Genomic DNA, 23,860 nt, shown 5'->3' with positions numbered 1-23,860 from the left:
TCTCTCACCCATTGACTCCTCAATCTACATTTTCACTGACTACCTGTCTTGTATGCATACCAGCCCAGCCTCTGGCTTCTTTATTTTTCATTCCATCTAGGAAGAGCACACACCAACTGCTGAAACTTCCTTAGCCTGACGAAGGGTTTTTGAACCTGAAAGGTTGCTTAATAATTATTTTCCAACTATTTGGGTTGGTCTAATAAAAGATATCAGATTCACCCAAGGAACCTTGTCTGAATAAAAAGGTGGCACTTGAGAACAGAACAGCACTATTATCATTGACTCTTTGGGAAAGTTTTCCCTTTCATTGTATGGCTTCATTACATTTCAACATGCTTATCATAATATTAATTTTATATTATTATTATTATTATCATCATTATCATTATATATGATTATATTAATCACAGGACAAGGATAAGAACAAATGGAGTATGAAAACTGATTCTACCATCATGGTAACACAGGGCCTATCCAAACCCCACTGAAGGCAACAGAAATTCAGAAGAAGCTGTCAGGGAAGACATTTCTTGATAGTAGTAGCACATAATAATGGAAATTATACTGTGCAGTGAACAACAAAGGAAACACTTGAAAGACCCACTTTTCTTTGAATTATTGTATTGTACAATACAAAAGCAATCACTTCCTCCGCTAAACAATTGTGTAGTTTTGATATGTGCTACAAGAGTTGCCACGTTCTTCTACCTAGAGATACTCACCATTCAATAGTGAGCAAATAGTTTCTATATATTGGCCCAGATTCTGCCACCATCATTCATGCTGACTAGTGCTTTACTCTGTGCACAGTCCCTCTGAAATGGAAATGGCAGATGCTGGACTGTGGTTTGCAAAAACTGTAGAACTGCTTGGGATAATTTGTGTTATTATTCCTGTTGTTAGCATTATCTTATTCTTAACAACAAATTTTAAATACCTTGTTTCAACTGAAATTCAAGAGAATCCCTTGATGGTCTCATATTTTGTTTCACATTTCGATGAGGTAACTCTGGAGAACTTTTTTCACCAAATGGGTTAATACTGTCTACCTGGAAATGAAAAAAATAATATGAAAATGAATTTCTTATTCTATGAAAACTAGGTCTGACCATGAACATGATATTGGCAGTCTCCAAAGAAAAGAAAATAAACCCTCTTTCTTTTATTCTTTTTCTTTCTGTCCGTCAGTCTGCCTCTCCCTCTCCCACAAAAACAAAATATATAAAAGAGGGAAAGTAATAAACACTGTACAATACAGACCTTTTAAAAAATAATCTAAAATATTTTTCACTTTGTCTCTTCTATCTAATTAAAAACCAAGGGCATTCTAAATCATGAAAAACTTTTGGATAAAAGTGGCAGCAAAAATTTAATATGAGGTCTAGGAATATAGTCTAGTACTTCACGTTTGGGTCTGGGTTTTTATTTTCAGTCTTATGCACTAACATTCAAATGTTTCCAGCAATAATAATTCTAAAATCAGACCTTTTCCTTCTAGCTACAGCTGCATATGTTAAAAAAATAGTAGTCATGTTTGTAACTGTTGCTCAGAGAAATGTTAATGAAAAACTAGAGGACTGCTGAAATGACTCATTACTTTCTGTCTTTATAAATCAATATACTGCATAAATATGGAAGAAAAGGAAGAAAAAGAAACAACATGACTGTTTGGTATCATCAGGTTGAGACAGAGAAGGCTCTCCACCCAGAAAACAAAATCCACATTTATCCAAGCTGTGAGCCAAAAGACAAAGGGAGCCTGGAGTTCTTAGCATGGTGTAGGTGCACAAATGAAGACCCTACCAACTTGCTACAGGGACTATTTGATCTCTTGCTTAATGCAGTACTAGAAGCAGACATAAGGGACACAAACATTCCACGTTCCAAAAACTACTTCCTCCAGGCAAGGATGATGATTGTCTTTCCACTGACTGTCTGAAAAGTAAAAACGCTTTATGCTTTGTTCCTGAAAGCTTGAATGGATCATGTTCTGGGTACACAGAGACCAGTAGAGCAGACTCAAATCCAGAATCTTGATAGCACTGATCAAGACTACCAAAGTGGGCAGATGAGAATAGGATGGGGTTCAACGTAGACAAATGCAGGGTGCTGCACCTTGGGAGGACGAATCCACAGCATACATACAGGCTGGGGAGTTCCCTTCTTGAAAGCACAGAGGCGGAAAGGGATCTCGGAGTCATTATTGACTCCAAGATGAACATGAGCTGCCAATGCCAGACCGCAGCCAGCAAGGCCAGCCATACCTTGTCATGCATCCAAAGGTGCATCTCAAGACGGTCCAGAGAAGTGATACTGCCCTTCAAAAGGGATGTGGCCAGCCTGGAGAGGGTTCAGAGGAGGGCCACCCGCTTGGTGAGAGGGCAGCAGGACAGGCCCTACGAGGAGAGACTGAAGGACCTGAACCTGTTCAGCCTCAGCAAGAGGAGGCTGAGGGGGGACCTGGTGGCTGCCTACAAGCTCATCAAGGAGCATCAACAGCAAATAGGCAGAGCTCTTTTCTTCCCAGCACCACCTGGGGTGACAAGGAACAATGGTCATAAGCTGATGGAGAATAGGTTTAGGTTGGAGATCAGAAGGCAATATTTTACAGTTAGAGTGGCCAAAATCTGGAACCAACTTCCCAGGGAAGTGGTCCTCGCCCCTACCTTGGGCAAATTCAAGAGGAGGTTGGACGATCACCTGTCTGGGGTCTTGTGAACCCAGCATTCATTCCTGCCTGTAGCAGGGGATCAGGCTAGATGATCTGTTCAGGTCCCTCCTGACCCTAGCTACAATGAAACTATGAAACTATAAGAGTCACCTTGTGCATCTTGAAGACTAAAAGTGAAGACTTTATAAGGATTTTAAGTGAGAAGCTATCCTGGGACATTTGTGTTAATGCCTGTTGCATAGCACTATTGATCCCATTAATTCCAAAGGCAATACAGTTGCTGTTAAAAATACTGTGAGAAGTCATCACACAGCAGTTAAATTCCAGGAAATCCAGATCCTGTCATGAGAGATGCCTGTGCCTGACAGGACAAGAACAAAATGTGAGTTCAAGAGTTTTAAGGGGAATATGAATCTTAGTTCACTAGTTCAGGTAATGGACTGAATGCTACCAAAAGCTACTGTCACACATTACATTCGGCATGTGCTAACTGCACTTACAATGCTAGCATCCAAGCATTCAAGCAATGAAGTGTGTGCTAAGTGCCATCATAGCATAGTAAAGTTAGTTTTTTTCTAGTGGAAGGTATCTCTAGAATCTATTATCTAACACATGTTGAGCTAATGTTGGACTACTGCCCAGAGATACTACTATCAGGGAACTGCGGTGTCTGGGGGAGAGCCCAACAAAACTATTTGTCAAGCTCCCAGCCTTTGTACCACACCAGAGCCTTTAACCAGTAAAACTATGGTGCAGTGGGGGGAGCCCAAAAAGCTGTCTGTCAGGCTCCCAGCCTCCTTACTGCACCCAAACCTTTAAAAGGCTCCTGTAGGGTAAGGCTCCTGTGGAACTGGCTGCCAGTCCCTGTACCACACAAGAGTCTTGAACTGGCTCAAGTGCAATTCTGTAGCTAAGACTGAAAATTAGCCAGTTTGAGGCTCCAGTGTAGTACTATGATCTTAGCAAGTATTAAAGCTTTCTACATTCTAAATAGTAACATGTAATAATACCTTTAGTGCTTTCAGGCAATTCTTCATCCTAAGAAGAAATTCTAAAGATGCAGAGAAAGCACTCATGTCTGACAAAGCTTTTGAGAAAACGCTGAAAAGACTCATCTCGCACAGATCAAGCCTTAAAGGTGAGAAGAGAAGTGCCTGTCTTCAATCAGTGTCCAAACTACTCACAGCCTAGCCCTTTGAACTTTGTAATTAAAACATTGTTTCATGAAGGGAGCAATGAAATCAATAAAATATATCCCTGCTCATGTAATGCTTCTCTGTGAGTCACAATAAGTATTTCCCTTAAAGATATTCTTGTAGTTAATCTAACATCATTGCAACTTCATTCTAAAGAAACTTTGTGTTATTATATTAACCACCTAATCAGTAGTCATTATTAAAAGGAACAAGAACTGGAGATTAACTAATAAATTCTCACAGCAGATAAGAATTTTAGAGCCTCATGAATAGATTAGCCCCTTGATTCCCAATTACTGTTTAAGGAACAATGATTGCTTGATGAGTAGCAATAAGTGATAACCCGAAAAATTAGCATCATAACTAACTGATTGTTCCTGTAGCCAATGAAGACCAAGTCTCCATCCATTTTCCCTCTGATGATTAGATAGCTACCTCAAGCAATATTTTCTGTTAGTTTTTCCTTGACTATATTGAAGTTTAACACCAGGTGTGGGCATTATCTGTCTCTAACTATGCATCTGCTTGTTCACCTCCTTTTTTAACATGTCTAGCAATGAGGTGTCATATCATTTGACAGTAAATCTTCAATAGGATTTGTATCGTTGCCGAAAGATATGGTAGATGTGTCACTGAGAACAATGATTCTGCCATGTAGACCATACTGCCATAAAGGAGATACTAGGTGTCAGACTTGACATTTTAGTTTTCCTTAAAATGAATTTAAAACAGTTCCAAAAATTTCCAAAGATTTTGCTTATATCTTCATGCAGTGAGATCAATAAACTATAACCCTCTTCATGTAATGCAACAAGGTTTAAAGATTTATAACAATGTTTTAAAATAAATAAGGACTAGTAACTGATGAAAACTATACATAGATAAATCAGTGGATTAAAACTGGGAAGGAAATACTGAGTTCTAATTCAGGCTTCTCTACAGTGTTTATCATCTTATAACTATTGATAAGTAACCTTAACATTTCTTCTTTTCTGTATGATATACATATACATATGTAGGTGTGCATGTGTGTGTATTATACACACAGAGCCCTCAGAGGACAATATAGGCGTCCTTACACATGCTCCAGAGGTTGGGGGCCGCTTTAATTAAAGCAGCTCTGAGAGCCACTCTAAACCACCCACAGCATCTTGTATATTCAGCATCCCATGCTTCAAAATGATGGCAGGGGTGATTTAACTAAAGCTCATCAAACGAGCTTTAGTCAAAGTACCCCTGCCACCATTTTGAAGTGAGGGGATGCTGAATACATGAGATGTGGAGGCTACTGGACCATGCCAATTAGCATGTTCCAGGAGACTCAATTAATCGAGTCTGCTCCGATGCACTGTAATTACAGCACATCAGAGCAGTGTCCCCACACATCTACAGGTGCCCTATGGTACTAACCATTTAATTACCGAGTTAATAGTAACTAGTAACTTAACTAATTAGATACATTCTTATGATATGCTTTGAGAACTTCACATGAAAAGTTCTTGGAAATCTCTTGGAAGCCCTTTCATTGGATTCAGTCGCCATTGGATTAGGTTTTACAAGCCATAAAGGGGAAACACAGGGATGGCTAACTGTTGTCACATCATCAGCCCATTAGTCCAGTATCTTGTCTGAGCATAACCAATCAGAGAGGTTTCAGAGGAAGGTACAAAACCTATATAATGAAAAATGGTAGAGTAACCTACTCCTGAGGACAATTTCTTCCTAACCCCAGTCAGGCTGTGGATAGCTTATACCCACAAGTGATCTCTTCTATTTTTTATCCTATCTTAATGGAATTTGAAATTATTCTTATTAATATCAATGTCTAATCTCTTTATGAATCCTGCAGCCTGGCTGGTTACAAGACCTGTTGAGGGCGATGAGTTTTTGTATGAGATATTATCCCTGTTTACCTTTCAAAATTTGCCATTGCTTAATTTGTTTGGGTCTTCTCTTATCTTAGTATTATAAGAAAGGGTAATGAGAGTAACTTATATTGCCATCAGCACACTCAAAAAAAATATTAGCTTGGTATGGAAATGTTAAGACTTACATGTCTAACTACAAATGGTGGCCTGACTTCAGCTCCTGCCTTGTATCCAGCAGACCCCAGGCTTAGCCTAGATAGCTGCAGCTGGTTTTCTCTGCAGAGCTTTGTAGCATTTGGAGAAGGGGAGTGAGACCTTAATGATCGTGTCAGTCTTTTACAGATCTTATCCTTTTTCTTAGTTGTCTTACATCGTGTAGATGAAATACTCCTCCATGTGGGTGACACAGATGAAGATCTTTGTATCCTTGTTCTGTTTCTGCCCTATTAGATAAATTAAGTGTTACAAAATTATCAGAAAAGAAGCAGGTTGCAAACCAGAAGACAGTAGGCTGAATAGAAGTGCAGGTCAACAGAAGCCACATGGATGCCACTGAAGATAGAATTTAGATCTATTTAGCTGCAAATTAACACTAGGCACAGGTTCTCTAACAGTGACCATAAGCCAGTAACAGAAAGAAGTGAGTAGGAATTTATGCATTTCTTTTTATATCAGTTTTACCTTTGATCCATAGGCTCTCATTCAGGGCTCACTCCTGCAAGATGCTGAGGGGTGCTCATCTTCCTTAACTGCTTCTGAATTTTAACAGTAGCTAAGAGCATATACATCTCTAAAAACAGCATTCAGGAGGACTGAGGAGTATAGCTGAGATCCTAAGGTCCTGGACTGACTAGGACTTTGCTTGCGAAAAACTGTAATATAGTTTAGGACATAGTCCTAAGGAAACACAACTCTGTGTATGTCAAAGGCTGCTTTCTAACTTAAACAAAAATCCCTCTGACTAGAGTGAATGTTTACACAGGAAGGACTGCAGAATCTGAATCCCAAAAGATGATGTCTTCATTATGCCTAACCACACAGGTGAATATGACATGTCATGAGAGATGGTCTCTTGGATAAGAGAGAACGTATTAAAGCTCAATTCAAATAAAACTGAGGCTGCACTGCTAGGCTGCAGGAAGCAAGGAAATAGTGTGCAACCAATGGCAGGCAAGGTAAAGCACTCACAGGAAGACTCGGTGAACACCTATGGGCCATGAAACTTCTCCAAGCCAGAGATCACAATTAGTCCAAGTCTTGCCTCTTTTACAAGACAATGCAAGATCCATTTCTTTGCAATGGCAGATCTCCAGAAAGATCAACAATATACTCCTGGGCAATCACCCTGAGTAAATGAGACAACTTGTGACAGTAGATTAACTGAGGGAGGAATTAAAAGATTTGACTTTGTAAGCAGAGTAATTTGTGGACCAGGAACCATTTTTATTGCTTCATAACACACCTAAATTAAATGGCGACAGGAGCACTGGGCCAGAGCCATGTTTGTGTCCTTTATATTAAAATACTTACACGAATTGGCTTCCTGTACTGACGTGGAAGCTCTGTGATGGTTGTTCTTGTAGAAAACTCTATTTTTGGTGTAATTCCCTTAGAAACAAGAGAGATGAAGTCACTAAAAATAGTGTCACTGTGGACACATTACAGACATTCATCAAGCAGCGTAATGAGCAACAGCGGTTCTAATTCACTGGCACTTCATCAAGGTTCTTCATGGTTACTTGAGAATCAAAAGTGCAATGAAATCAAAAGTGCCTAAAGGAAACGCTAAAAGCAAAAGAGACAGAAGGTTAATGGTAGCTAGTAAATTAAGTACAAGTTCGCAAGGTAATGTGGCAACCAAATTCACCAATATGCAGCATATGCTAGTAACATGATACTGAGCAGGGAAATAATGGTCCTTCTTTATGGGCCTAATCTTCACACGATGCACAAGGCCAACTGTGTGGAAAAACACCTGAGATACCAGCATAATTTCAGAGAGGTATCCTGTTTGCCAAATTACTTCTCAAGAGCAGAGAGGAAACCTCAGTAGAATTATCTTTACTTCTTTGATGGAGAGTTAAGTTCTTTCCTGTTTAACGGCTGTATTTACTAAACACCAGTCTTCCTAATGGGCCCACGGTGATCCAACTATACCTCCAAACTACCATGACAGCAGAATGCCAGTTTTCTTTTTGAGGCAGGTGAAACAATGATGAATACTGTGAAAGACAATTACCATCTGTAATTAATAAATACAATCTGTTCACTTGCACTCAATTTCAAAATCTCTAGTCATTGTCATTCCTATTTCTTCAAAACACTAATTGTACAGTCACATGACAGTAACTGCATAAACATTAAGAATAAATTATACCTGCTCCTACTCTTGGGCAATTAAATGGGGAAAGAGAAAGCACAGAAGTGGTACCTGAAATGAGTAGGAAGTGAAAGGCAGGGACCTATAAGCAATACAGGTAGACTTATAGCTCCAAGAAACATACATCTGACCAGGAACAAACTGTCCTAGTCTGTGCACAGGCAAGTGTGAGCAGGAAAGCTCTGTACAACGACCTGGTTATATCTTTCTAAATGTGCATCAGCAAGTCCTTCTGCTTGCTACATCTGCTTAATAGTCTAAGAACAATGAGTTTCCTCCTCTCTCTCATTACATTCGGTCTTCCCAACAGGATAATTTAGTTCTAAACAACTGATTGGTATATATAGAGACATTCAACTTGAGATCAAGACAGTTTCAAGACTGAGTTATGCTTTGTCTTCCAAAATCCATTCAGCCAATCACGGCCCTTACCTTAATTACTAAGCCTTTATCTGGATCTAGAACAAAAACAAGCAAATAAATTAACAACATAATTATGATAGCACAGTTTGAGTGCTCCTTGTGTAGAAGGCACATTCATATACACTTTACTCTGAGCCTCAGCCTCTGTTCTATGCTGTCCTGTTACAGATTCATAGATTGTAAGGCTGGAAGGGACCTCAGAAGATCATCAGGTTTAACCTCCTGCACTAGGCAGGAAAGACAACTGGGGTCAGGTGGCCCCAGCAAGGTGACTGTCCAGTCCTTGATATATTCCCCTGATGTAGCAGTAAGCTGCTAGCAAGTCCCCCCTCTGTCTTCTCTTTTTTAGGCTGAAAAGTCCCAGGTCCCTCAGCCTTTCCTCATGTGGCTTGCTGTTCAAGTCTCTGATTATACAGGTGACTCTTCTCTGGACTCTCGCAAGTTTTACCACATCCTTGTTAAAGTGTGGTGCCCAGAACTGGACGCAGTACTCCAGCTGCGGTCTCACCAGTGCTTAGTAAAGCAGAAGAATCACCTCCTTGGCTTTGCTGGAGATGCATCGATTGATGCATGCCAGAGCATTATTTGCCCTACTGGCTACAGCGTCACACTGACCTCTTATATTCATATTGTGGATTGCCTGCTGAAGATTCTTAGGCATGCCTTCCCACTGTCAAAACTGAAGGAGCAAACACCCTTCAGATTTTGTTGGCTTCCTGCTTAAAGCTGAGCATTTAGACACCAGGTTCACTAGGCTACAGCAATCACCTTTCATCTAGTTTCAGTGCTTTTTTCTCTACACAGCAGCTTAATGATAAAAATAGAATCAGACCATTATAGCAATGTACAACTTGCAGCCATTAAAGCATTTAACCCAGGTACTGAATGAGAAGGAAAAGGAAAGGCCTATGTTAGTGGTTACCTCTAAAATTACACTTAAATACCAGTGAAATCCACAACAAATGACAGAGTACAAGCACATTTAACAAAGCTTCTAGCTACCAGACCACCCGCTTTTCAGGACATATTGCTCTTGATGGAAATAGTTATTACTCAAGACCATTATGTGGTTTGTCACATGAATTAAACCTAATTGAACAAGCCCACAGACAAATAGGCAGGAAAGCACACTCCAAGAATTCATGTAGAATAAGTCAATGGTTCAAATGCAGCAGCCTTCCAGCCCTAACAGGTATTCTGTAGTGACTAGAATGGGAATTGGGAAGAACACATTCACAAATACAACCACAGTGATAGCAGGCAGCATCAATGTAGCAGTCAATTTGTCCTGTTCTGAATGGGCCTGTTTCAAAGCCTCTGAAATCGAGTTTACTTTCCATTTACTTCAGTGGGCTTTATGTCAGGCTTTAAGATCAGATCTGGATTGCCAGATGCTCACTTAAACATTTTCCATAATATTATTGCATGTTAGTATCATGGAGTATTTGGATTGTTTCTTGGTTTTGGAAAGCATTATTACACATTCACAGATCCGATTCACAGTTTCAAGACTGGTGGTGGGAGTTGCTTTCAAATTTAAATGAAAATCAAAGGCAGGATAAAAGACAAAAAGCCAAGGGACAGTCAGACACACTGAAAACAGAATAGAAATGAAAGACCCTCTCACACTGATCTAAAACAAAGAAAGCAGAATGCAAAGAAATTCCTCAGGCAGTAAGGTTGTATTCTACTGCTGGTGCTGAAGAGCAGCAGAGGAGACAGACACCGAGGAATTGCCCGAGGAATAAGGACAGCAGCCACAGTGTTTCATTTTAATTTACCTGAGAGAATCAAACCAATAACTTGAGCAATTATTTTTAGATTGAAATGCCATGTTAAAATGCTTCATAGCCAGGGGACATGACTAGAATTCCCTTGTGACAAGTGACTAGAATGCCTTTGCCCTACACAAGTTTTCAGGACTGACAGTCACAAAAAAAACCTTTGTAATTTTTTTTAAAGGCACATAAAGGCCACAATTCATTTTGAGACAATAAACTGAAATTCCATAAAACCAACACTGCAGTCATTTTTCCAAGTAGTATGTTAAGGTTGCATGAACTCATACACTTCCATATCTGAGTGCATTAAATAGGCAACTTCGACATTGCCCTTACATAGCTTGAGTGCCTTTAATCTGTATTAAGCATGCATTAGTTTGACTAGACACACTGCAAAAAAGTCAGTGGGCTCCACTATACATTAGACAACAACTTGCCTTGTTAGAAACAACAGCTAAAAAAATCAAACTGTAACCAAATGGCAGGTTTCTTCTGTTGATTCATCCTGATGGAATCCACAAGATGTGGCTGTTTGATTCCTGATAACACATTGTGGCAGCTGTGGCTCAATAACTCTAGCCTGGTTATGAAAGCAGTGATAGAGACTGTGCTTAGAAAGCCAGAGCCTAGGACAGAGAACTCCTTCAACAGCAACCTTAAGAACATCTAAGCTTAATAATATGATCACATTTTCTTGTCATCTGAGGAAATGGACAAGCAAATGAACTACATTAAGTTAAAAAGGCTCAAGAATGTACTACACATCAGCTGCTCTACAGGAAATGTTTGTGCCTGTTCTTACCCCATCATAAGTGGAAATTCAACTGCAGTGAATTTCCACTTTTTCATTCAGGGATATGTCACTGCAATAGAGTTTCCTCTTACAGTAGGGTAAGAGCAGGCACACAAACAGTTACTGTGGAGCAGCTGATGTGCAATAAATTCCTGAGCCTTGATAAGTAAAAGTAATTCATTTGTTTGCCCATGTACTGATTTATCAGTAACCCCAAACCTTATAAATGGGTCAGTGGACATGATTCTGCATTCATCTAAATGTACTGAAGTCAGTAGATTTACACCAGTGTAAAAACGTGTAAGATCAGTATTACTCCAGGACTAAATATTCTGTTCAGAGACATTAACAATTCGATCTATTCATACAAAGCCTTGAAAAGAGACAATGCATGAAATGCAGTAATGATAGGCAAGGATAGACTAAGGACCCAGGCCCTGCAATACAGGTTGAGTCACTAGATGCTATATGTTATAACTAGTGAACTAGATGATCTCCTGAGGTCCTTCCCAGTCTTGCTTCTCTATGAAATGAGAAAAATCAAGTCATAGTGTTGTATAAAAATACAGCCACATTATGTATCAAGCCTTTCCGATGAAATCCAGGACCAGCCAGGAACACTACATGGATTAGCAATTTGACCCAAATTTTGAAGATCATTGGTGGGACCAACCACAGTACATCTGACTTCTGCTTTCCCAGGACACAAATGATTTACTCATCCAATTTTGTAACTGAACAAACCATCTTGTCTAAAATATAAATGAGAGTAAGAGAAGGCCACTGAAGCTGAGTGTTGTGTTAGTAGTATGTCATATACACAACAGTGAGAATCTAGACAACTGCAGTAAATAATGTCAAATTACAGAATTAATGCAATGTACTCTGCAGAGAATTATAAAGAGCTCGAGAGCAAGCCTGGAAAAACAAGATAACTAAACTGTAAAACCATTACACTGAATTAGCAGAAGCAATCAGACACAACACACACCAAATAAAACAGTCAAGTAAACCTAAAATGTCACCGAGATTGTAATAATGAATAAAACTAAGAATGACAATAAAAGAGACCAATGTGGTACCAAAAATAAAGTACAGTATTATAAAAATTATCACAATTAAGACAGCTTCAATCCACATGTGGCTATTTTTCGGCAATAACCTTTGCCAATGCTACTGGAACCTCACTTCAGGTAACTAAATCTAATGCTGCATTCTAATACTGGTAGTTGACCAAACTGAAATATCAGCATGAGGAAAGGCAACATGCTATTTTTAAACACTCAAATCGTTGTGATTCAAATGTTCCTTTGGAAATGAAGTGCCAGCATTTGTCCTGCAAGTGAGCTGGAAATACTTTAAAAGTAGAGGAACAACATCAGTAGCAGTAAACTTGGTAACTGAGAAAATGAAGATACTCAGGAAAAAAGAAACTTCTGTGACAGTGGCTACTGTTAATTTTCTAAAGGAAGAATTAGTTAAATTATCAGGATTTCAGGGCAATCCCATCATCTGACCACTTCTCCCCTGTGAAAAATTCTAGGATGTGTGTGACCAAGCAACTTAATCAGAAATAAGCAAGAAAAATTAGCCCTTGTTTTGCTGAATTTCACTGGTGAAGTCATTTTGGTCTCTCTCCACCAACAATTATGATGAGAGAGAGAGAGAACAGAATATCATGAAGGAAGTATGAACAGGAATTCTAGCTCTCAATCAGTGCAATGTTAATTCATGGTCTTTAATCCTAATTCTAGGAAACATCAGGAAACTAAGGTTAATAAAACCATTCAAAGACTTAACAGAACTCATTAACCATTTTAATAGTACAAAATTATTCCTTTCCTACTACTGTGGAAAAAAATAGTAAAAGCATTTCAATTTTCTGCAGTACATCAAACTACTTCACATGATGAAATCCAGACTTATCTCCTCTTGACCTACCTAATACGCTAAATAAAAGACTACAGTTGTGACTGGCATTTGCATCCTGTTTCAGAATATCTTTCATAAAAGAACACTGAATTAACTGTGAATGGGTGAGGTATTTTTAAAGTAATTCAACTGTAAGTTAAGGACTGAGTTAAAAGTAAAACATAAGTATAACCTTTAGTTTATCAGAACATATATTATACACAGATAGTTAGTCGGGCTCATGGCTGAGTTGTACATGGAGCCATGAAAGTATCTCTATGTTATGCAGAACTTCCCAATAGGAATAAAAAGTCTAGCCTGGTGTAAGCTCAAGCCATCAATTTATGTAGCATTTAAATTTTCATTTAAAACCAACTACCGTTCTGCACCTTATGGGAATGAAGATAACTTTCTGAACATGAACCAATGAAGTCTTGAGTCCACAGGGAGGCTGTTTCAGCAAGTCTGCTGGTACTCAGAGCTATGCCAAGCAGTACCAGAATTAAATTATTAAATTAATAAAAACTCTGATCAGTTTTATTGCTTCCATTGCATAATGCAGTTAGCAAAACTGATGAGAATGTTGTCGGTTGTTTTCTGCTGTTGGTGCTGAAGAGCAGCAGAAGAGACAGATGCTGAGAAATTTACCAGGAGAAAAGACCCTCCCAAAAAGGATGATGTGTAAACTAAGGGCATGCCTGAGGGAAGGAAATGGATAATAAAGCAGGTGTCCCCAATTACAGTCAATGGGTTGCACTGGGTGCTAACCAGCATTCTGCCTCTTCACAGCAACTGACAAGAAAGGAAATCTTGGGCTTTGCTTCTGGACTCCCAGTCCCCGCTCTAATTGGTCTCCAACTGATAGATATTTAAAACTTTTTTCCAAGACCCTGTAATGACTATGCAATCACTTGAGCATATCTGTGTTCAAGAGTGGTTCAAATTCATGTCTCAGACTGAAATCCTCACAAAGCTACCACCTGCCCAATGGACCACATCTCTCCTTCTTTCTCCTTTTCAGCTACACATGGCAAATGCCATTTGGAGGCAACTTACTGGAAAACCAGGAGCTGTTTTCATCAATACCTCTCTGTCCACACCAGGATACGCAGGCATCAGCTTGGGCACGGGGAAGAGAAAATCTCGAGTACTCTCTTCATAAAAAGCAAGATCGTCCCCTACTGGAAAAAGTGGGGAAAAGCAAAAACGGTTTCCAGGATTGATTTTCCTTCTATTTAGTCTGTGACAAGGCCTCTGTAAGCCCATCAGCACTCATTAGGGGACCCTCTGAGATCTGAGAAATGCTGCCCTTCTTCTACATTAGGGAAGACTGTCAGCAGTACACAGAGCAGTCCCAGCAGCAGTGTCAAAGGAAGCGGTACCCCTACAGATCTGCTTCAGGATTCTCTGGCATTTCATCCTTTTTTTGTATATGACCCTGAACCAAAATGTAAATAGGAGACTCTCTATTTACATGCCTTATAGCCACTACAAAGAAAACTGCAACAACAGAGACACTGATCAACAGTGAATACTCATGTTTTGTTGTGTGCTCAGTTTTTTAATTTGTAAGAAAGGCTCCATCCAGTAAGGTCATACTTCACTATCAGGGACTTAGAAAATCACTGCTTTTAAATCAAATGACTTGTTAGCCTTATTTCTATTGCTCCACTCCTGATTAATGTTTCTATCTTGAAAGTGAAATGAAGGAGGTAGAAGGCAGCAAGTCCATTTATGCTTTCATTTGTAATGAATGACTTGGCTTAGCATAGCAACATTGGCGCTTGATGCCATCTTTAACACTCAGTTTGTCACGAGTACCCCAAACTATTTTGGGATGGAAATGACTGCAACAATGCACATTATCACACTGTACTGCAGAGAATTTCCAAAGCTGTGCAACTAAAATCTATCCCTGCTCTTCCTATATTAGGACCTAATCATGCTGGAGGTGAGTGTCATCTATTATGGACGCTATCAAGAGAACAAATCCATGCAGCACCTCCCAACATTCAAAATGGGCCTTCACAGAGTATGACCTTTATATAATATGTACAATATCTGTGTCTCAGCATACAGGACCAAATCCCAATTCTATTGACTTAAGACAGGAATCCTGTCAATGACCTTAGAGAGACCAGAATTCATAATATAAATGCACTTTTTCAAATTACTGTACTAACAACTAATCCAGTGGTTCTCAACCTTTTTAGTCCCAAGGCACCCCTCATTAGACTGAACACACCCCTCGTTAGACTCAAGAAACGTCCTGAAAAATGCCAGCTCTTAGCTTTTACTCATTTTTTGACTATGAATAAATAATAGAGCAATACTTCTCTTGCAAAAAACTCAGAAAGACCACAACAGGTCAGAATGTTTTTGATGTTATGGATTTGAGATCTCTGGGTTTGTCTTGTGAATAATGTTTAGGTGTTTGTACACCAAGAAGTGCTAACATTGCATGGCATACTTAAAAGAATCTCATGGCACCCTGGTTGAAAATCACTCTACTGGAGGTGCACCAATACATCGGTCCAATATTGTATCGGCACAGATATAAAGAAAATTGACTATTGAAAATCAGTCTGATGTGGCTGATAAATGCCCCGTGCATGTGCGCAGCCACAGCGCAGCATGTAGGTGGTGAGGAGCACAGCCCAAAAGCATGGAGAGCTGCATGCAGCTGGTAAGTCTGTCATGGTGGAAGGGGAGGGGGATGGGGAAGAAAAGGGGCATGGCGAAGGGCAGATCAAGGCCCCCATGGTGAGGGAGGGAGTGGGGCTGGGGCTCCGGCTGAGGCAGGTGCTGTTCAGCCAGAGCAGGGTGGGATGCAGGATGGAGCTGCGGCTCATCCGGGCGGTGCAGGAAGATAGGGGCGGCTCCCACTGCTGCGCACACCCTGGGAGGGCATGGGGGGTGTGCCCCCTGGATCTGCATGGGGCAGGGCAGGGTGCCGCTGGGGGCTGGGGTCAGAGCTCTTCCCAGCAGGGGCTGGGCTGGGCTGCGCTCAGAGCAGGCAGCACTGGAAAGGGGTTTAGGGGGGCTATGGTGAATTTTTGGGTGGCTCCAGGCCCCCCATAGCCCTCCTCCCAGTGCCAGCCCAGCCCCCCCCGGGAAAAGCCCTGTGCAGCCCCAGCCTCAGCCCACAGTGGCAGCCTGCCCCACCCCATGTAGATCTGGGGACATGCACCCCCATGCCCTCCTGGGGTGCATACCCCCCTCTCCCCCCCCAGCTGGGCAGTGCCTGGCCCAGTCCCTGCCCCAGCCCCACTCCCTCCCTCACCATGGGGGCCTCGATCTGCATCCCCCACACCCCTTCCTTTCCTGCTCCCCTTCCAGACACTGCTCTTCAAGCTGCCAGGCTGTGTATTGGAAATTGGATCAGTATCAGCCAATATACCTCCTTAAAAATTGGCTATCGATACTGGCCCCGAAAATCTCTATCAGTGCACCCCTACACTCTACTAACCTAATTGTCTATATATATGAAAAAAACAGAAAAGTTTGTAATAGGATTATAAAAGTGACACTGACATTCTTATGGTTGTTTAGTACAGCTGGCACCAGAAAGTGTCAGGAGAAGTAAAAGGGGCTACTTCCCAAAGTAACTTTTATTGTCTGAATGTATTCCATCCATAGAGACACACTGTGGGAGTTGCATACTTGGCCACACAACGATGGAGCCCCTCCAAGCACTGCTGAGTCCAACATTTTACTGACTGGGAGTATAAATACCTACATCAGTAGCTCTGCTATAATTCTTTCTGCTGCCGGAAGCCCATGACATTGAGCTCTGAAGCAGAGGAGAAAAAGGAAGGTCAGTATTGCTCTAGGTAGGCAATATATTCAGAGACAAAAGTTACTGTGGTGAGCAACTCCTTTTGCGGCTTCATTTCATTGTGTTCTTTCACGCTGGAATGACCAAACTAGAAGGTGGTCTGGAAAGCAACACTTCTTAAAAATATAGTAGAGGTACTGCCTTCCTGAAACCAGCATCTAAATTTGCTGAAGTATCAAGAAAATATCTGTTCACAAAACTATGAATTCCAGATTGTGGCTCTATAAATTACTCCTAACAGCATTTTCTGAATACAAACCATAAAACTAGCTACTCCTCTGGTTGGACAGGATCTGCAACTTTCAGTTATAAAGACTGTAACCCACTCACAATGAACTAAAATAATCTGAACTTTACATGTGGCCTTTGTAGAGAAATCTTAACTGTTGGATTTATTAAAAGGATTAGGAACAGATTTAAAAAAAAAAAAACCCCAAAAAACTTTAGCACTTGAGTAGGCATGTAAATGAAGTAGCCAGCTTTTCATTTCAAAATGTTCAGCTTTTAGAATGACCACCTTGGGAACTAAAGGGTGCTAAGTAGTTATGAAAATCAAGTGTCTAATTCTGCCTACTGAGCCTCTGACAGGTCTCACCATCTATGATGAGCCATCTGACTTTCTGTGGAAAGCTATGAAGTTTGAGGGAAAATGCAAGTAGGAAGACACATACCATGCACTGAAAATCCTAAATTGTTTTTTGTTTAAAAACTCTGGGTGAATTCACAATTTAGTTTGTCCTTATGAAATATGATGTTTATTGTGGATTGACCATCAGTGCCTGTAATCTGCAGATTCTCCTCTTAAAAGCAATAATCTGAAGAAAGAAAACTTCTATAAAGGGTGCTAAAGATAACAAGATCTTTAATCCTTTTTACATTGATCTTTCATAGCTGGGTTCATTTTAGTAGCTTTCTCTGGTCTCAGTTTGGGACCTGAGTGGCCACAACCTGGCACTGACAGATCCCCTACCCAGGCCTTCTCTATGCTATAAAACAGAAGCATTTCTATAACCAGTTTAACTGAACTGGTGCTGGCCCAGGTTCAACTGTAAAAAAGACAAATTGGAGTTAGCACTCTCAGTTTCACTAATAAGGGTTACAATGGGATTTGTCAAAAAAATGAGCAAAACTCCTTCCAGTCATCTTGTCAATGAAGGAAGAGTTTTAAATTTTTCATTTTTTCATGGTAAGAAACACTCTAATTGCTTTTTTTTATTTTATTTTTTTTGCAGAGCTACAGCAATAACAACAGAAGAATTCAAGTTTAAAATCTGAAATGAACACAGGGGGCACATCCTGATGAGTGTGTATGTGCAGCTTGCAGCATCTGTTTGAGGTGCTGCAAACCATACGCAGCACATGTGCACCCATTCACTGCATTGCTACTTTGCAGCATGGTCGTTTTGTTCGACAATGGGAGATCCCAGTGTCAAAAAAAACTGCTGCTAAAAAAAGCAGTGTGGCGCACACGGCAGCAGCATTCACTGCCAGAAATGGAGCCTAGCCAGCCAGAGCCATAGTCTGGCTGCCAGCCAGGCTCTGAGCAACCGTCTCAACTCCGCTGATGCCCTGGGAGGCCCCCAAAACCCCAGGTGCTGCCCCCAGCCTCCCCTATGCCACCTGGGTCAATTTGCTGCACACCAGAATGCACATGCACGGGTGTGCCTGGGGACAAATAGCAGTGGCAGAAATATGTGCCACTGCTATTTGTCCCATGGGAAACACATGCCCCTGCACACACACACTTCTCAGGACATGTCCAGGGAATTTATACCTGCTTATGTATGACAATGGCATTTACACCAGGATCATAAATGGACAAAATGCAGTTACCCCAAAGTATTCCACACAGACTTTGGGGAAAGTTAGAGGTAGGTTAGACTGCATTAAAAATAGATACCTGATCTAAGATAAGTTGAGATGGGGAGGGCTAGCAGGAGGCAGTTGGGGGAATCAGGGGGGCAAGCAGGCTATGCGGGGATCAGGAGGTCCACAGGGAGATTGGAGGGGCAGTTCATAGGCAGGGATTGGGTCCACGTGGGGCAGGGATTGCTAGGGTCCGGAAGGGTTTGGGGGGATCAGGTGGGGTCTACAGGGGGACTTGGGGGAATGGAGTACTCTCTCCCCCTAACCCTCCCCACCTCCAGACAAACAACCCCCCAGTCGAACCTACACCCCATCCTGCCCACCGCTCCCCCACCACAACTTACTTCCTTACTTCCCGGCATCAGCAAACACTAATAAAACCAGAACCCACAGCAATTTGCAGGATGTGGGTTTGGTGGGCTGGGGATGGGTCTGAGTCAGGGGTAGGCAACATTTTTTGGCCAGAGTGCTGAAAAAACCACAATGTCTACCTTGTAAGGTGCCAGAGTGCCGGCATGCCAGAAAAACAAAACTTAGGCAGGGGTACATGGCAGGATGGACTGCATATTCAGTACAGTTAATAATCATAAATGTTGCTTTTTTTCTTTTTTCTTTTTTTACAGTAAATACCAGGCTTTCTAAAAATTCAAAACCTGATGACAATAAATAAAACATCATGTACTGCCTTTGTATTTGTGAATTTTTTTTCTTGTTAAGCATGTTGTGATGAGAGGGGGAAGAGAGGGAGAGAGGAGCAAGGAGCAGCAGACACCGGGGGAGTCACTGCGGGCAGGCAGGCCTGGCCAGGCCCTTGGGAAGGCTGCAGCTGGAGGTGAGCTGGGGTCAGGCGGGAAGCGGGGGCTGCCCCAGGGCTCTGCAGACTCAGGCCACAGTAGCGGGGAGCCAGCAGCACCAGAGGTGGGGCCTAGCCAGCACGCGCAGCTCTGCAGGGATGGGGCGCAGCCACCCTGCCCACGAAGGGAAGCTGCCTGGCTGGGGCAGGATGCCAGGCTCAGGGAGCTCCCTGCTTGGTCTCTGCACATGCTGAGTACATTGCGAGTGGGAGCTGCAGCTGCAGGCTGTTCCCCAGGAGCTGCAGGTGGGCAAGGCCAGGTCCTGGGCAAGCTGGGGCAGCCACGGTGGCTGTTCCTAGGCTCCAGGGGGCTCCCACAGCCAGGCCCTTGCACCGGGGATGGCTCTGCCCTGCCTGCACTGTGCCCAGCATACAGGGCAGCCAATCCCAGAGAGGGAAGCCCCCCAAGCCTGGCGTCCTGCTCCAGCCAGGCAGCATCCCCACATGCACAGGGTGGCTGCAGTCCATCCCTGCGGAGCTGCGCGGGCCGGGCCAGATCTGCTGGGCACCCCTGCCTGCCCGCCCAACACAGCTCGAGCCCACAGAGCCCCGGGGCCACCTCCACTTCCTACCCAGCCCCCGTTCAGTTAGATTGGTCTCACCAGACCCAAGCTAAGTTAGACTGCCTTGGAGGTACACTTAACTTAGATCAGGTTAGCCATTTTTAGACCAGTAAAACTGTCCTGAACTTCTATATGCAAACTTATGGACAGTTTACATATAGATCCACCTAACTAGTGAAAGGTCCACACCTGAGCAAACTAAGTTAGGTTGGGAGGGAGGCATTTTTAATGCGATCTAACCTCCCTGAATATCTGTGCGCAGCCTTAGTAACCGACTGCTACTGTGATTTGCCATTAGGTGACAGGGGAGCAAGTAACAACAGCCTGTTTGTCTTTAGCAAGTAACTCCCTCAAGTTGGATGCAGACAAATTAAACCTAAAATGGAATAACTCACTCCAATACTATTTTTCCTCTGATTCTTTGAGGGGATGTATTCATCAGATTACATAAAATTACTTTGGCATCATCTACCTACTACTTTTTTATACCAGCGTAATACAGCTTTTATCAGCATAAAGGTTTCATCTGTCAATGGCTAGAGACAAAATCTTGAATAAGGAGTAGGTGCCCTGAATGGTTTTTGGAGAAATTAAAACTAAGAAAGGTATGCATGATCACATAATAACTGTTAAGTGGCCTTAGAGGCATTTACTAAGTTCTAGGGTGATTAATGCCCATTCTTCCAGGATATGACTGAACAATCTCTCCTTAACATGATATATACTGGGGCTGCTGCCATCAGGTGACAGGTAAACCCGAACAGATGACAATTTGTATGTGCACATACAAACAGGCAACTACAAAAACAGAAATATGCGTGAAAATAGTCATAGTGGAAGATAATGTCAGCTACCTCTGGCTTATGACAGGCTGAGGTTCTATCTACCTATCTATCTCAGCCTTTTCAAGAAACTCCATCCACAATTTCCTCATACAATTTTCTGTTTCCTTGCTTTTGTCTCAAAAAACATCTGTGAAATCAGATGATGTCACAAAATAAAGCTCATCCGATGAGGGGCTAAAACAAGCAAGTGGAAGATGAGCATCAAACAAAACTCTTTACAAAAGGTAAATGCAAAATGTACACGATACGAGTCGTAAGTCATAAAATAGCTATTAGTCTCAGCATGAATTTAATAAAGGTATATGCAGAGCTGAGGTGGGGGCAGATAGCTAAAACATCCCAGAGGATAAGATAGAACAAGGAAAGAAAGTGGGAGATGGTGTTCAAAGTTAAATCCACTGCATTCCTACTTTCAACTAATTACCCACTGTTCTGAAAAAATGCTTATTTCCTTCCACATTACCTGGAGGTACTAGTTGAGTTAATCCAAATTTCACTACATTGCCTAGAAGAAAATAAATAAATGTCAAGGGAGCTCAAAAGATTGAATGCATTCACAATATTCCCAAAGCACAACAACAACAACAAAGGTTTTGTGTAACAACACGAAGACCGACTGTTTACAAATGTTGTTTCTTGACTGGCTATGGTGATATTTACTACATGGATATATTGGTTTAATTTAACAGAAGGTTGCAAGGAAAGTAGTGGGGAAGAAACAATGGCTCATGATAAAGCTTTCCATGTTTAGCACCTAAGGATTGTTATAGGAAGACAGGCCAGCCATTGGCTCGACATCTTGCAGAGCTCTGGTTTGGTTCACAGGGACAAAAGCCTTGACAGGATAAAAACAAAGGGACACTGGCTGTTTCAAGAGGGTAGGTAGTTGTTGGAAAGCTGTTGAAACTAAGATAGTTACCTGCTGGAGACAGTCATCTGTCTGAAGAACTTAAGCCCATCTAGGCAAGTCCAGGGGATGGAAGACATATAAGACAGCCATGCATATAGACTGTTATTTTAAAATCTTTTTTCCTAAATTCTTTGATCCCCAAAACATTGGTTCTATACATGCACCACCATTCACAGACTCTTAAAGGAAGAACTACAGGTACTGAAACCAGTTAGACCTGCTGGGTAAATGTGGTTAGTACATGAGGTTCTGCAGCCCACGTCCCAGTCAAAGAAAGGGAAAAATCACACAAGAAGCAATCGCCAGAGGAGGTAAAGGCCTGAGGTCTTGCTTACACAGAGGTGAACCCTGAAAGGTCCAGAATGGGAAAAATGTGCAGCTAGCCTTGCAACTAGGCTGGATGAATGGAGGTAGAGACAGACAGATGGACAGATTGATTTGATCTGTGACCATCTGGAGCAGTTACATTGTCTCTCATCACACATGCAAACTGAATACATATATTTTTTAATTATACTTACTTTCCAGCATCTCCATTACAGCAGCAGGATCTGTGGCACTTTTGAAAACCTACAGGAAAGTAATACAAAATATATTAATTTGTATCAATACAAAGAGCAGTGCATTTTAATAATACCAGTACATAGGAACATTTTAAAATATATTCAATATATATCTTTTACTTCATTATGTCATAACTAAGTACAATCAAATCATGATACAATACATCCTCAGTTATCTAAATAGTAATCTAGCAATTGTCATGTTGATCTGGCACTTGTATGCATGTAACTAACAGCTGTAAGCCAACTGGCAAGAAAGCTCAAGAGAAAAGTATAACGGAAGAAAAAAAACCTAAAAGCTATTGACGTGTTGAAGGCTGGGACCTGAAATAGCTTGATAAGTGAACACTATGGCATAAGGAAGCAGATGTTGCAGAGATAAAGGTAAATAAAAAGAAATGGCTGTACTTCTCACAGAACCTGTCACAGTTAGTCTTACGTATTTGACTTCAACTATCTGAATTGCTTTTGAACAAGTGCCTTCCAAAGGGACACAGATAGCTGATGATATACTGTAATGCCTATGTTAGCATATTACAAACCTATTTATGTCAGCAAGAAAGTATTATAATAATTTCGGGGGGGGGGGGGGGGGGGGGGGGAGGGAGGGAAGGAAAAAGAGAAAAAGAGAGTTACATAAAATCATAAAAATCATAGTTGTTTAAACCGAAATAACATACAGTGTAGCCTCCTACTTGAACTCAGAAGGGAATCTAAGCCTTGAACTCAGAAGGGAATCTAAGCCTTACAAGATAAACATTTATCAGGAAATTTCCCACTTCTGCACTAATATTAGTAAAATTCTACTAGAAGGAGCAAGTGGAAGCGGGGTACATGTGTCTTGAAAACACTTAGGGTCTTGTTCTATCCAGCAGGCCATGTCCCAGAAGAAAAGGATCAGTTCACTGGTTGCAGTCATTCCAAATACAGGACAATCCCCTAAAAAGGAGTTAGAAGGTCTGAGGTGGTGATTCTATTGGTTATTAATAATTTGTAAATACCATACATAAAACCAGAATATTTCAATAAAATAAAATAAATAAAAATGTTTGTGCTGTGCTTAATTTCAGCCCACTACTCCTAATCACAAGTTTCAGGGGCCACCCTAAAAGAGACAACTCTCCCTCTTTGGGGTGAAATCCTGCCCCCTTGAAGTCAATGTGAGATTTTCCAGTGACTTTCATGGGACCTTGGTTCTACCCTTGGCATTGCACCTGTTTAAAGCAGCTGGGGTTAGTTGGAGCTCATTTTTATCTTTTGGATAAGTCCTATATAATTTTTCTCTGCTTCCCATCCAATGTGTTCACCTCTTGCTTCAGTTAATACCAGATTTTCTTATATATAACATGAACTTTCCCCTGAAAATCACACACAACTGCCCCTTCCCCTCTTTCCC

At 41.4% G+C, this 23,860-nt stretch overlaps 1 protein-coding gene across 1 annotated transcript in view; it reads right to left on the bottom strand.

Moving 5' to 3' along the window:
• SPATA6L (spermatogenesis associated 6 like) overlaps positions 1-23,860 on the bottom strand; it is a 75,697-nt gene that overhangs the window by 45,154 nt on the left and 6,683 nt on the right. The window contains exons 3-8 of the mRNA XM_006025406.3: positions 22,423-22,471; positions 21,455-21,496; positions 14,083-14,207; positions 7,269-7,346; positions 5,924-6,181; positions 941-1,052 (exon numbers count right to left, since the gene is read on the bottom strand). Of these exons, the coding sequence (XP_006025468.2) occupies positions 941-1,052; positions 5,924-6,181; positions 7,269-7,346; positions 14,083-14,207; positions 21,455-21,496; positions 22,423-22,471 (664 nt within the window). The remainder of the gene's footprint in view (positions 1-940; positions 1,053-5,923; positions 6,182-7,268; positions 7,347-14,082; positions 14,208-21,454; positions 21,497-22,422; positions 22,472-23,860) is intronic.

This window comes from Alligator sinensis, unplaced genomic scaffold (assembly GCF_000455745.1).
Source record: "Alligator sinensis unplaced genomic scaffold, ASM45574v1 scaffold392_2, whole genome shotgun sequence".
Taxonomy (NCBI): domain Eukaryota; kingdom Metazoa; phylum Chordata; order Crocodylia; family Alligatoridae; genus Alligator; species Alligator sinensis.
This window is presented reverse-complemented; position numbering and strand designations above follow the sequence as displayed.